This window comes from Sorex fumeus, unplaced genomic scaffold, assembly GCF_029834395.1.
Source record: "Sorex fumeus unplaced genomic scaffold, SorFum_2.1 ptg000015l, whole genome shotgun sequence".
Lineage (NCBI taxonomy): Eukaryota > Metazoa > Chordata > Mammalia > Eulipotyphla > Soricidae > Sorex > Sorex fumeus.
Genome location: NW_026606072.1, coordinates 20,249,635 through 20,264,475, shown reverse-complemented (window position 1 = coordinate 20,264,475; position 14,841 = coordinate 20,249,635). Strand labels below are relative to the sequence as shown.

General features: G+C 39.5%; 1 protein-coding gene and 1 non-coding gene across 2 annotated transcripts in view; both read left to right on the top strand.

Annotated features, from left to right (window-relative positions):
* Positions 1-7,534, top strand: part of NDUFS4 (NADH:ubiquinone oxidoreductase subunit S4) — a 90,625-nt gene extending 83,091 nt beyond the window's left edge. Inside the window, exon 5 of the mRNA XM_056112093.1 lies at positions 7,309-7,534. Coding sequence (XP_055968068.1) covers positions 7,309-7,412 — 104 coding nt within the window. The 3' untranslated portion in view covers positions 7,413-7,534. The remainder of the gene's footprint in view (positions 1-7,308) is intronic.
* Positions 7,535-11,635: 4,101 nt separating this feature from the next.
* LOC130021477 (U6 spliceosomal RNA) lies at positions 11,636-11,744 on the top strand. Its single transcript, XR_008792177.1, has one exon. It is a non-coding gene; the product is annotated as a U6 spliceosomal RNA (small nuclear RNA).
* The last annotated feature ends 3,097 nt before the right edge of the window (positions 11,745-14,841 follow it).

Below are 14,841 nucleotides of genomic sequence, written 5' to 3'. Positions count from 1 at the left end.
TGGAGTACATTTTGCTATAATTGTAACATGTCACTGCTATTCAGACATGTATATAGTTCATATATATGTACCTAGGACTGGAGCGATAGCACAGTGGTAGGGCATTTGCCTTGCGCGCAACCAGCCCGGCCGAGCTGGGTTCGATTGCTCCGCCCCTCTCGGAGAGCCTGGCAAGCTACTGACAGTATCTTGCCCGCACTGCAAAGCCTGGCAAGCTACCCGTGACATATTCGATATGCCAAACACAGTAACAACAAGTCTCAAAATGGAGACGTTACTGGGCCCGCTCAAGCAAATCGATCAACAACGGGAGGACAGTGACGGTGACAGTGATATGTAACGAGAGGCAAATAAAACTTACGTTGTGCGGATCTTAATTTACTGTATTCGCTCAGATTTTGTTCTTCCCTATCCTTTCATATTTTGACACAATTAGCCATTTTACTTAAGGAGCTAACTATTCTGTTTTCCCTATTGAAAACAAAAACACATCTCAGTACTTGACACATAAAATTATATACACCCGTTGTCTCTGTTACTCCCAGTTGTTTCTTTCATGTGTGTGTCTAAACACATCTATCAGCCAACCAGACAGAGTAATTTTAATTTCATAATGCAAAATAATTCAGAACTTTTATATAGCATTCTCATACTAGCATAAGTTCTAAATATACATAGCACAACTTTCTGCAGTTATCTGCATTATTAATAGTATGGCTTTTTTCTCACGGCATTAAATGAAAATATTCTGTAATCAAAAAATAGAGCTCCATTGCACATAAAAATATTACAAGTACATAAACTTAAAATTTTGGTTAATAATCAGTATCTAGGGGCTGGAGCGATAGCACAGTGGGTAGGGTGTTTGCCTTGCATGTGGCCGACCAGGGTTCAATTTCCAGCATCCCATATGGTCCCCCAAGCACCGCCAGCAGTTATTCCTCAGTGCATGAGCCAGGAGTAACTCCTGAGCATTGTTGGGTGTGATCCAAAAAAAAAAAATCAGTATCTAAATATCCTGTCTTAGACAGTCATTCTAGCATAGAAGTCATCTAGATAATAAAGTGGAAAACATGACATTGCAACAAGAGTTGTTTTCAGTGACTAAACCTCATTGACCAAATAAATGGAAGCAAAGATGAGCAAATTAGACTACATTAAATTAAGAAACTTCTACACCACAAAAATAATGAGGACCAGAATAAGAAGCCAATCCACAGACTGAAGAGTATTTGCTCACCACTCATCAGATAAAGGGTTAATACCTAAGATATGTAAAGCACTGGTAGGACTTTACAAGGAAAAAAAAATCATCAGCAAATGGTGGAAGAGATAAACATCAACTTCCTCAAAATACAAACACAGGTAAGCTTAGGTTATCGCTTTTTGTGGTAATTACATTATATAAAGTTATTTCAAACACTAAAGTAGCAAGTAATAAAACTTTACCTATAGGGGAGCCAGAGTAATAATGCAGTGGGAAGATCTTTCCTTGCACCTGGCTAACCCCAGCACCCCAGATGGTCCCCCCAAGCCCTGCCAGGAGTGGTATCTGAGTGCAGTCAGGAGTTAGCCCTGAGCACTACTGGGTGCGCACCCTCTGTTCCCCAAATTACACACACACACAACCTATAGGAAAAACAATTTCCTGTGAACCGTCTATTCACAGAATGCTGTCTGTTGATCAGTATGCAACCTTGCATCATGTGTTTTTGTTTAGACACCTAAATTGTTTAATATATATTATATTTTATGCCAGTCAGTAACATACTTACTGGCATATCACAATCTTGCTCTTAGGAAAACTAATAAAGCATTATATTTGGGAGCCATTTTTAAACAGGGAAATACCAGTAAGAGAAACAAAAATTTAAAACACAACCAGCAACAAAGGGGGCTGTAAATAGACCATGAAAAGGACACTTGTTTACAAGAACCACAGAGGCTAAGCATTACCTTGCTTGACCTCAACTGAGTAACATGTGTTACTCAAATTGCTCACCCCTCCTGTACATGTCACAAATGACCATGGAAGCACCATGAGGAGTGATGTGGGGATTACAAATGAGTGAAAGAGGAAGATAAAAAGATTCAATAAGATTCTGGATATCACTGCACAAACCACCAGTTTTATAAAAGATTTCAGATTCTTTTTACACCCACCATTGTTGTATAGTTTTTCTCTAGAAAACATTTTCTACATTTCTGATGACTGGCTTGCAGTGGTACTTTTAGGATACAAAAGAGAAGTAATTGATTAAATTCCTGGCTTTTGTTACAAATAATGAATAATGTGGTTCAGATTGCAGATTTAGAAATGATGTTGGATGGCAAATATTACTTTTAAGGATAAAACTTGAGTGCCAGGCATATGGCTCAGTTGTAAAATGCATCCTTTTCAATGCATGAGACCTGGGTTCAATCACAGCATCTTAAAACTAATTTTTTAGAAAGATAAAACTTAAGGAGACCATTGACTGTTGCATCAAAAGTTTTTTTTTTTTCTTTTTGAGGTGTTGGGCTGTGGTAGGTAGTAACATAGTGCTATCAAGCTAATATTTTGGTGTTTTTGCATTTTTATTTTCTTAGTTGGTTCATTTTATATCATTTTAGTTCAAAGAATTGCTTTGCCAGTTTATCCAAAATATTCCTTTATTATGTTTTCTAAGATACTTTGTTTTTGAATTATTCTGAACCTTCTCCCCACCCCTGCTGTCAGATAATTTGCAACTTTAAAGAAATTCCTGAAAAGCTACTAGCTTGTGCCCACCCCCATCCACAACAATCCACTTAGATTTTAAATTTCTGCATTCCTTTCACCTAGGCATAATATGGATACATAGCCTGGTAAGAAATCATGAAATCTTCCAAGTACCAACATGCTTTGGGCTTCCAAAAGCTTTGCTATTCTGATACCATGCCTGGTAGTGGTAACTGCCAGTTACTATCAAGCTTTGCCAAAATATGTGGTGGTTCTTGCTTTGTACACAAATAGCTAGTAGGAAAAACCATTAATACTGTTCACTTCCGAACTCATGGTTTGACATTAGGTTACTAGAGGAGAAAGACCTCATATGGAATTTGAACAAAGGTTACTACAGGCAAAATATTTCATAAGCAATAAAGCACTAATGAGTATTTATCTGTATTTTTACATAACTGAACAATAAAATGATTCTGTAAATATAAATGAAATTTTGTGTCCCATACATGGACTTAAATTTTAATTGAATCATCTTTAGTTCTGTATCTTTTTGGAAGAGGGGTGAAATTTGAAAAGATTATGTCATTTATGTCATAGAGTGACATTTATGTCATAGAGTGTATATATATATATATATATAAAATTTTCCAGTCATTATCCTGAGATCATAAAAATAAATAGGCATAACTCTAAAAAAAATTAGATGGGAATTACATTTGAATTTAGTAACACATATGCCAGAGGTACTTATCATACCAACTTAAGAGTTCAAAAAATCTCCTTGTGCAAACATTACAGTGTGAAATAGTAAAGGGAATCATCATTTAGGTGCTGCTGGTTGGGTTTGTGGCTAATCCATGCCATATGGCTGCTCTCCTCCATGGGAAGTGATGGCAGCCCTAGGAGCTTTATTCCATCTCTGGAGCAGCTGCCTGGGACTCAGTTTCTTTGATCTTCTGCTGCTGCACAGCTGGGAAGAGCAAGGGCCGGTTTTCAGCATCCTAACAGGACAACATATGGGCCCATTATTGTAGACTACACCTTGATTTTTATATAAGCTTTTTTAGGGAAAGCAGGTGTTTCTATATCCGTGAACTTGTTCAGAAATTTAAAAGACTTTATTTGGAGGGTTGCAAAAGGAATTTAAACATTTCACAAATAAGTTTCCGTTCTTTTTTTCTACTTCTTGCAAGTTACATTATTTCTATTTACAAACAAATTTCAAGTGGAAAGTATAAAGATGAGTTCAGTTCATGTGGCATAGCCATTATAAATGTAAACTTATATTAAGTGTAAACTTAAACATAATGTCTTTGCAGATATTATTCGTAATTAATTTGGTTTTTCTGGCTAAAGTTCTCTGCTTCCTTCAGTAGCCTTTATATACTACAATATTATTTGGTTAGTAAGATAAAAAAATAATTGGAGAGGAATGCTTGGAAATGTGGTCAGATTCTTCAGAGTTCTTAAGAAAGAACAAAGCTTCACATAAACTTGACATAGGTTTTTTTTTTTTTTTTTTTTAGTAATGGCTAGAAAACCCAAAGGAGAATGTGTGTTAGGTTCTAGCTGACTAGGGTCTCAATCTTTTGTGAATTAGCATTAGATTTCCCCAGTCCTTTCTTTGCTTTCAGTCAGAGAAACACAGTTCTTTTGGAATTCTAGGAAAAGAGTTGTTCTCTGCGGAAAAATATGAGGAAAAACAGGGCCAAAGAGAGAGATCAATGGATAGAGACTTGCCTCGCATACAGTCAACCCAGGTTTGATCCTTGGTACTGTGTATGTTCCCTCAACCCCACCATGAGTGATCCTTGAGCACAGAGCCAAGAGTAAGCCCTGAGAACTGCCAAGTATGACATAAAAGGAAAAACAAACAAAAAAACTGAGGGGGAAAAAAATTTCCCCCTGTGCATTTAACAGTCCTGGTTGGCAGTAGTAATTAAACAGAGATGCTTACTATTTGCAGTTTCAAAATCCTCATGTGTGTTTTCGTAGAGTGCAGAATGCTTTGCCCATCCACATTCCAGTCCCTGTAGTGATACTTCTGTTGCGATCACCATCAATAACAGCCATGACCTGGCTCCATTTCTTAAGAGCCAGCGCACATGTGCCTTAGTTACCAGAAGAAAACCCAAACCAGTTCTTTCACGAGTACAAACCTCAGTCTCCTCAACACATTACAGTGACCCTGACAGCGTTTTCAGTGTCTGAACAGATTCTAGAGCTATGTCTGCCGTTAAAAATAGGTACATTTCTCTCCCTGGTAGTGGAAATATAGATATTAGCCAGATAAGTGAGAGAATGTTGGTCAGGTGTGTGTTTCTCTATGACACTTGTTTCTAAGTGTTTTTAAATGTTGACTCATTCTTCTTATCCTCTTATGACATCTTTACTGGTCTGAAGAGTTTGCGGTGGGAGGAAACAGGTTCTCTCACACATTTGACAAGAAACATTCATGGAGGTCCTGCGTAATTTGCCAACAAACATTATAACTATGCATACAACCTGTGCTAGAAATTTATTTCTTTTGTGTACACCTGGGGTTAGAGGGAGAGATGGCAGAAGGATGGGGAAGACACATGGATGACTGTTAATTTCCAGGGATTCTTAAAATTATTTTTTTCAGGGGCCAGGAAGAGAGCTCAGGGCTTAAGGCTTATTCCTTGCATGTGTGAGGACCCAAGTTGACACCTCATGGCTTACCAGGCCACCTGAGGGCAGCTAAGTAGGCAATACGAATACTTTTTTTGTGTGTGTGCTTTTTGGGTCACACACAGCAATGCACAGGGATTACTCCTGGCTCTGCACTCAGGAGTTACTCTGGCAATGCTCAGGGGACCGTATGGGATGCTGGGAATTGAACCCATGTATGCCGCGTGCAAGGCAAACACGCTACCAGCTGTGCTATGTCTCCAGCTCCACAAATACATTTTAAATACAACCAAAGTTTTTTTTTAATGTATTTACAAAACAAAATGAAAGGAGCTAAAGAGATAGTACAGGGGTTAGCCTTGCATGTGCCAACCCTGATTCAATTCCTTGCATCCTATAGGATCCCCCAAGCACTGCCAGGAGTAATTCCTCAGGGCAGAGCCAGGAGTAACTCCTGAGCACCATCAGGTGTGACCCAAAAACTAAAAAGAAAAAAGAAAAATTTTTGGTGATGCAATTCTTTTAGTGGAAATACTGCTTTTGCTTATTTTGGTGACCAAACTAGCCAGTAGTACTTTGATTACTTCAATTTCACTTTTGTGGCAAAGTTGAATTCTAACTATTGAAACAGAAACTTTATGGCAGCTAAACTGTACTCACTAAGAAATGCTAGAATGAATACATGACAGTTCATGGGATCAAGAGTCTTCCTGAAAAATATGTAACAATTTGGTTTGGATATTTTATGTGTAACTGCAGGACTCAGCATAAATGTTTCAAGATGAATTATTGAAGAAAGTCCTGAGAGACAAGAATGAAGTTGCAGGGATGAAAAATTGATCTTCTGAGAAAAGTTAAAGTTATAGAGGTTGATTGAACTAGGGAATAGATGGGGGGCAACTAAATCATGCTTTCAAGGAAGAGGATGTTGATTTGATTATTCTGCATTGCTTAATAGAACTGAAGAATCAGATTTAAGCAGAAGACAGATATAGATCAGTTTAAATACTCATAAACACATTGTAAAGGACTGCGGAAAGAAGAGTTATACAGTATAAGAATAAAATAGCTTATGCCAGTGGTTCTTGAATTTCTAAGCAAAAAAGAAAAAAAAATTCCAGGATCAATTAAATGCCAGTTCCCAAACTCCCACTAAAGATTCTAATCGGTGGATTTCTGGTGAGGCTTAAAAATACATATTGAGGAACCAGAGAGATAGCTAAACTGTCTGAGTACATACTAATGCATACAGGGAGTTCTGGATTTGATCCTCAGCACAGCATGGACCAGAAGCACAGAGCTGGTTGTGGTCCCAAAGCAAACAAGTAATATTACCCCAAAAAAGAAAAATTTATATTTCAATCAACTATTTCCATAGGAGTCTAATCTACAAGGTACTTGAAACATGTTGAAAAACTAAGTTTAGTAAGTAGCCTTGATTCAGTTTAGGGACTGAATCAAGTATCTTGCATAGTCTACGCCAGTGTGGTAACTAACATACATAAATGTACATACATGTGATTTTTAGTATTGAGCTCTTAAATGTTATAAAGGTACCAGTTTTCAGAAAACAGTGATTTGTGCTTACATGTTTTTTTAATGTTGTGCATTATAGTTACTAAAAATCACATATTAAACTATATAAAGTAATGAGCATGTTTATATAGTATGTAACGATCAGTTATTGGGCAAGAGTATTGAGTTAGGAAAAATCAAATCATGGGTTGCACGTTTAATTTGAGAGATGTTAAATCTTAGGCAATGTTTTTGACCCTCTTGTCATACAGGATTATACGGGAACAAATTACTAAGTATTTATATTTCAGATGTGTTGACATGTACTCTCGATGATAAATGAACATTAAATTTATGAAAGTTAGCCTCTGCTTGCTATGTTCTTCAGGTATCCTCTCTAATGTTGTTCCTGTGGGTTGTTTGTTTTTATTTTCTAGGATGGCGCTATGACGTTGAAGAGAGGAAGGTTCCGAAGCCCAAGTCCAAGTCTTATGGCGCAAACTTTTCTTGGAACAAAAGAACAAGAGTCTCCACAAAGTAGATTGGCAATGACTATATCTCTGTGCTCAACTGTGAATAGAGTCAGCTGTGCAGTATTTATAGTCTGTGTATAACACATCTCTCTCACTCTCATAATAAATTTGACCTTTCAACTACAAATAATTTTTGTGTTGTCTCTAAAATATTTTTAATATCTCAAATTGAACATGTTACAATTTCCTATATAGAGAGATTTGAAATGACTATACCTCTAGGAAACTTCCAGTACTTGGAATCTATTGAAAGGAATGCTAAAAGTCAGTCGCACCATTGAAGCTCTATATCTTTTCTTGGTGCCAAGGATTGAACCCAAGGTCTTCTATATGCAGTTGTTCTGTCACTGAGCTATATCCCTGGCCCAGAAATTTAATATTCTTTCTAGTCATTTTTAAGTTAATAGTGTTAATGTACTTTTAGCACTCATTATTGAAATGCCATCAATGAGTTTCTTTTGTTTTCAGTGGAAAAACTCATAACTATATTGTAGTTTAAACCAAAACCTCCCTTGTAATCAAAGTTCTTTAATTAGAACTTTATATTCTCTAAATTTCTCTGAGCCTGCAATGAATTTTGTTTCTGTGAGGGCTTAAGAATAAGGTTACATATTCTTGTGAACTGAATGACTCCAAAAGTTAAAATCAGGTCATTGTTGATTTTTTTGTATTTACTTTTTTTGTTTGTATACCTTTGTTCTGGGATCACACCCAGCTGTTCTCAAGGTTTACTCCTGACTTTGTGCTAAGGATTCACTTCTGGCAGTGCTGAAGATCAAAAGAGGTTGACTGAGTGCAAGGCAAATACCTTAGTCCCCATACTACCTCCCTGCTCCCTATTTTTTTAATAAGTAAATACATGACTCTGTTACATTAATCATTTGCATCATATGGTATGTTGTCAAGAACATACTCTAATCAGGCTCTTCTATAAACACTTTGTATACTAACTTTCATAAAGTAAAGTAAAAGTAAGTGGGTAGACACTTACTCATGTGGGTAGACACTTTTTTTTTTCTTTTTGGGTCACACCTGGTGATACACAGGGGTTACTCCTGGTGCTGCACTCAGAAATTACTTCTGGTGGTGCTAGGGGAGCCATATGGAAGACTGGAAATTGAACCCGGGTCAGCTGCGTGCAAGGCAAACGCCTTGCCTGTTGTGCTACCACTCCAATCCCCTATTATTTCTCTAATTTCACAAAAACATAATTCAAGACCTAAAAGGACTAAATAATCACTCATCATCTTACTGATTTTAAATGTTAGAGCTGAAAGTAGCACCTATATTTGTTTGTCTGCAAAGCCCATACTCTTAATTACTTGGTTATAATGAAAGATGATTGATTAATGGCAGATGATCTCTTTGAATTGTGAATATGTATTCTTTGATGTTTCAAAAGTTATGTACTAAATATACAGTCTCAATTATATTTCATAAAAGCAGTAATAGCTCTCTGACCCAGCCCAATAAAAGAAAACACATCAAAGTATAAATTTGTCTAATCTTGTAGAGCCTATTATCCACCATTTCAAAATGTTAACTGTATATTTAATTCTAAAAATGCCCTTTTGGAGGTTGGAGAGAGTAGAAAGGTTAAGGCACTTGCATGTGGTCAACCCCATTTAGATCCCTGGCAGTACATAACTGCCCCACTGCAAGTACCACCTGATGTAACCCCCCTTAGCCCCCCCAAAAATAGATAATAAAAAGTCTTCTGGAAAATGGCTTACATATATACACACATATAAGGATAAGTATGAAAGTATACTACAGAACTGTTTTTTAATGACTAATAAGTTGAAACAATCTAAATTTCTATTATAGGGGGAATGAGGTAAATGTAGCATTTACAGCTATTATAAAGAAAATATTTGTACAAGCTATTCAGGGTGATCACTTGATCACTTGACTTCCCGTTAATTGTCGATTTGCTTGAGCGGGCACCAATAACGTCTCCAGTTGTCCCCGTCCTGTGCTAGTGTAGCCCAATGGCGTCTGTTAGCTCTAGGAACACGAAGAGCCTCAAACCGATGGTTCATGATCTTGATGAAGAAGTCTGAACATCTGGTAGGTGGGCGGCCACGCGGTCTTTTGACATCCCGTGGAATCCAGTTGGTAATGGCTGTAGTCCAGCGGTCGTCTCTAAATCTCATTACGTGACCAGCCAATCTGATTTTTGACGTCTTGGCAAACGAGACAGCGTCCCTGATTCTTGATCATCGACAGAGATCGGAACTCCGGGTTCTTTCTCTCATTTGAGTGAAACATGATACTCCAAGCATAGCTCTTTCAATTCCTCTTTGGGAGACCCGAATAGCGTTCTCATCCTGTTTTCGTAGGGCCCAGGTCTCTGAGGCGTATATTAATACAGGAAGAACAGTGGAATGAATCAAAGAGATATGCCCAGAGCCGGAGGTTCTTCGTCCTCTTAGCTATTTCTTTGACGCTCTTGAAGGCGTCCCAAGCCGCTCTCTTCCTCCTGCGCAGCTCAGGTGCCAGGTCATTTGTCATGTTGACTTCTCGACCTAGGTACACATAGCTGTTGCATTTGGAGATGGTTGTTCCGTTGAGAGCAAATGGGGCATCAGGAACGAGGCTGTTTCTCATAAACATTATCTTCGTAATATTCAGCTGTAGTCTGACCTTTCCACTCTCACGGTCGAAGTCGGCCAGCATTTGTGCTGCTTGGCTAATGTTTGGTGTTATTAAAACAATGTCATCAGCAAAGCGGAGGTGGTGTAGTTGCTGACCATCTATCTTCACTCCCATTTCTTCCCATTCCAGTCGTCACATGATGTTCTCGAGGGTGGCACTGAAGAGTTTCGGTGAAATGGTATCACCCTGCCGAACCCCTCTCTTGACATCAATGATTACTTCTTTGTAGAATGGTGAGATCCTGGTAGTGAATCCGTAATACAGCTCACGGAGGATCTTGATATATTATGCTTGAATGCCCTGATTGGCTAGGGCTTCAATGACCGCTTCCGTCTCAACAGAATCAAAGGCCTTCTTTAAATCAATGAACGTTAGACAGAGCGGCATCTTGAACTCCTGAGAAACCTCAATGAGCTTGGTTATCGTGTGGATATGGTAGATGGTGCCGAATCCTTTTCAGAACCCAGCTTGCTCGCATGGTTGTCCTTCATCTAGTGTTCTGCCAATCCTATTTAGGATGACTTGATTGAACAACTTGTAGATGACAGACAGTAAGCAGATCGGGCGATAGTTGCCAATGTCATGGATGTCTCCCTTCTTGTACAGTAGTACAGTTCTGCTGGTTTTCCATTGGGACGGAACCTTGCATTCAGACAGGTAGCGTGTGAAGAGCCGAGCCAGTGTATTGATGAGTACTGACGGCAGGTTCTTCAGGTGTTCAGGTCTGACCTTGTCTGGGCTGGGTGCTGTTCGTTTCTTTACTGACGAAATGGCATGTCGGATTTCAGAAGGGAGAACATTGGGAACGACATATCCATCCTGTGGAATTTGGTATGTCGGCAAGTGGACATGGCTATCGAAGAGATTTGAGTAGAAGTCACGGATAATCTTCCCCATTGCCGTTCTGGAAGATGTGATAGATCCATCAGGACGTCGGAGGGCAGTCATATTGGTCTTGTAGTTGGCGAAGGACAGGCGGATGTTACGAATACTTTTCCCGGCTTCTGCCACGTCTACCAGCACTTCTACTCTTCTCTCTTTGAGGTCTACCTTGATCGCATCTCTGCACTGCTTTGCGAGCTCAGATGTTTGCTTGCAGTTGTCTGAGGCATTCGCCAAATCACGTTGGCGAATAAGCTCAAGAATTTTCGAAGACAGGCATTTTTTTGTGGCTATCTCTCTCTTGGCGTTCCTCGCACAATCATGGAGGTGCTGAATCAGTCGATTGTATTCCTCATCAATGTTGTCAACAATGGCATCTTCCCATGTTGCTGCAATAGTGCCAAAGAGCTCCCAGTTGGTGGTCATTCTGGGAGTTCTCTTTTTAAACTTTGCAGCCCTTTCTCCCCATTCTGTGAAGTAGAATTTTGCAAGAAGGAGACGGTGGTCCAATCCCGTTTGGAATTTTGGGACAACAGCGACATCGGTCAGGCAAAACCGTCAATTGAATATGATGTGGTCTATTTCTTGTGGAATCGTCCACCGGGAGACTCCCATGTCCAACGTTTAGATTCGGCCTTCTGGAACTGTGAGTTACCATGGATGGTCTTGGTTGACATGATGAACTCAGACAGTTTCTCGCTTCGGCAGCACATATACTGAAATTGGAACAATACAGAGAAGATTAGCATCGCCCCTGCACAAGGATGACACACAAATTCAGGGTGATGTTCAAAATACATTGCTAAGGGAGAGCAGGGGAGGGACAGGGAAAAAATGCGAGAGTGGATAGCAGATGCTTTCATATCTCCTGATGTTTTGGTAAACAAGCACAAAATACTTTGTTCTGAGGCCCAGTAATGCTTGAGCATCACTTGGAGTGACAAAAATGTTTTTCCAACTTTATCATTCATCTTACCCCTCGTGCTATTAAAGATTTTTGTCCTCAAGCTGGGAGATAGTACAGCAGTTAGTGGGCTGCCTAGCATGTTCCCAACCCTGTTCAATTCCTGACACCACGTAGTCCCCCAGGTTAGCCGCAGGCCCTTGCATTAAATGGTTGACCAAAGTTGCCTGGGAATTGCCAGTCTCACTCCTGAGCTTCCTGGGCACCATTTCAGGGGCCCTGGGGGTAAGTTAATTAGTATTACCATTTTGATTGTAGGTAACAAGCTGTTGCCTTTATTGATAGAATCTGAACCCTAGGTTTAAGTTACCTGGCTTCGAATTATTAACTATAGTGGCTAAAAAAGTCACTTAGCCAAACAAGACTGAGAAGGCAACTAAAAGTCCCTACTCTCAAGTTATTTGTAGTCATTGAAAGGAAACTTCAATACTGCCTGCTAGTTAGTAATTTACTGTAAGACAGTTACTACTTGCATCTGCCTGAATTCTAGTTCAACCTATACTGGTGATCTCTATAAAGTTAATTACATCTCTCAAGTCTTTAATTTCCTCTCTAAAACCAAAGGTATCTACTTCATGTTAAAGAGTAAATGATGCACTCAAAGTGAGTCTTTATTGAACACTTACTGTGTTGTGTACAGAGCACTGTGTAATGCATTGTGTGGGAGTTCTTGCTCTTTTAGAAAGATGTCCTTGAGCACTCCAACTGATGTACTTTTTCTTAAAAATAATTAGCAGAAAGATTTGGTCTTTACTTTGTGTTGCTTTGTACTTTGAGTTACATTTTTAAATAACTTCTATAAAATGTGTTTGTGCTCTGACTATAAAAGTGATTGTACAATACGAACACTTACCAGAAATTAGGAATTGAGTTTCTATATGGCCCAGCAATTCCGCCTCTTGGCGTCAACTCCAAGACCTAAAAACTATTCAAAAAAGACATTTGCACCCTGTGTTCAGTGCAGCACTATTCTCAATAGCCAAAACCTGGAAACAACACAAGGGTCCACGGATGATGGAATAAAGAAACTTTGGTACATGTACATAATGGAATGCTACTTGGCTATTAAAAAAAAATTGAAATCCTGCAATTTGCTGCAACATGGTTGGATCTGGAGAGTATCTTGGTTAGTAAAGTTAAGAGAGGGACAGACACGATGATCTCTCTCATGTAGAATATAAAGAAACATAGGAGGGGAATAACAAATACCTAAAGGCAACAGAAAGTTGAAAGTAGAAAGCTTGGAGACACTCCGAAGGTGAGTGTGGTGTAATGCTGTATGTATGAGACCTACAATAACAATTTCTTTTAAGCCACAGTATCTAAAAAAGAAGTTTAAAAATAAAAGATAAAAATAAAAGATAAAGAACTGTGTCCTGAGTCCTTAGTAGAGCAGCTAAAGCCTGTTCCTTATCCATCTGTCACCAGCGTTCATGTGGGCATTTGGAAAAATGAAGTATTAGGTTGTTAGTCTAAATATGCACAAAACCAAGAACCTCAAGGTTGTAACAAATGCTGTGCTGTAGTTTGTTCTTTTTAAGATGCAGCAGGAATATAATAGTATATATAAAATCCATTTGCATCCTTTGCCCAATATCTTCTAAAATATTGGGCATACTGTCATAAAACAATGAGTCCCATAATAAGACTCATAATTCTGTTTGGTAACTTGGCATAATATACATACATATATAAATATAAATATATATCTGCAGGAAGCATCAGTAACTGCCATATTAGTGGGAGTATATGCTACTTGGGAAAAGCAATTACATCAATTTCTATTTAAATGTTACATGCTATGCTGCCTCAGAGCTTATTGGAAAGCCAGGTATGAGCCGGCAGTGACGGGGCAACTGGAGTCTCATGGGAAGGGGGATGGTACCGGCTCGTCCTTTACCCCCTACTGAGGTCATGAGTTACCCCCCCCCCCCCCCCCAATGAGCGGCTCTCTGGGACGGCCATTGCTCCAGAGGCAGAAGGACTTAATCCAGAGCCCGGCAGCTTGTGGCAGAAAAGTGAATGGACCATGCATTAAACTATGGCGCCATGCCTCCCCAGGAGGGAAAGGGTGTTGCTCCCTTCCGACTCCCCCCCCCCCCCCCCGGCAGCAAGGTGGCCTCCACCTCAAGCTTATTGGAAAGCCAGGTATGAGCTGGCAGTGACAGGACAACTGCAATCTCATGGGAAGGGGGACAGTACCTGCTCGTCCTTCACGCCCTACCGAGGTCACGAGTTGCCCCCCCATGAGCGGCTCTCTGGCACAGCCATAACACCAGATGCACAGAAACCAATCTCATAATTATCTGGTCTTTGCAAAAATCCAAAATCGTGGCCGCGTGACATTATATGATTCTCATAACCAGTTATAGAAAACAAAGTATTTCACAATGCCTTTTCAGCAATTCTGATTGTTGGGGGGGAAATTCTAAACAATATTGGTGCATCTTTTGTCGAAATAATGAATGTAATCAATGTAGAGAAGAGTTAAGTAGAAATCATCTGCCTCACAGGCATTGGGAGGGGTGGGAGGGGGGTATATTGGGGTTCTTGGTGGTGAAAAATGAGTACCGGTGAAGGGAAAGGTATTTGATCATTGTATGACCGAGACTTAAACCTGAAAGCTTTGTAACTTTTCCCATAGTGATTCAATAAATAAATATAAGAAGAAAAAAATAAATACAATTATGAAAAAAAAAGTAAGGCGGAGTTTATGCCCAATTCAATTAGCGAATCAGTGGCTTAATAAAAAGTACTCCTGGCCATCTTTGAAGCATTCAGCCTAAGAGAAGGACCACATGGAGGGTGCGGGAACCACAGATCCCGGAGGAAAAAAAAAAAAAAACAGGTTCCAAAAAGAGCCGAGATCACCGGCAAGTTCCAGATGGGGTAGGTGCCGCATCCCGCCTCCCCCAGATGGAACCCCGGTGACC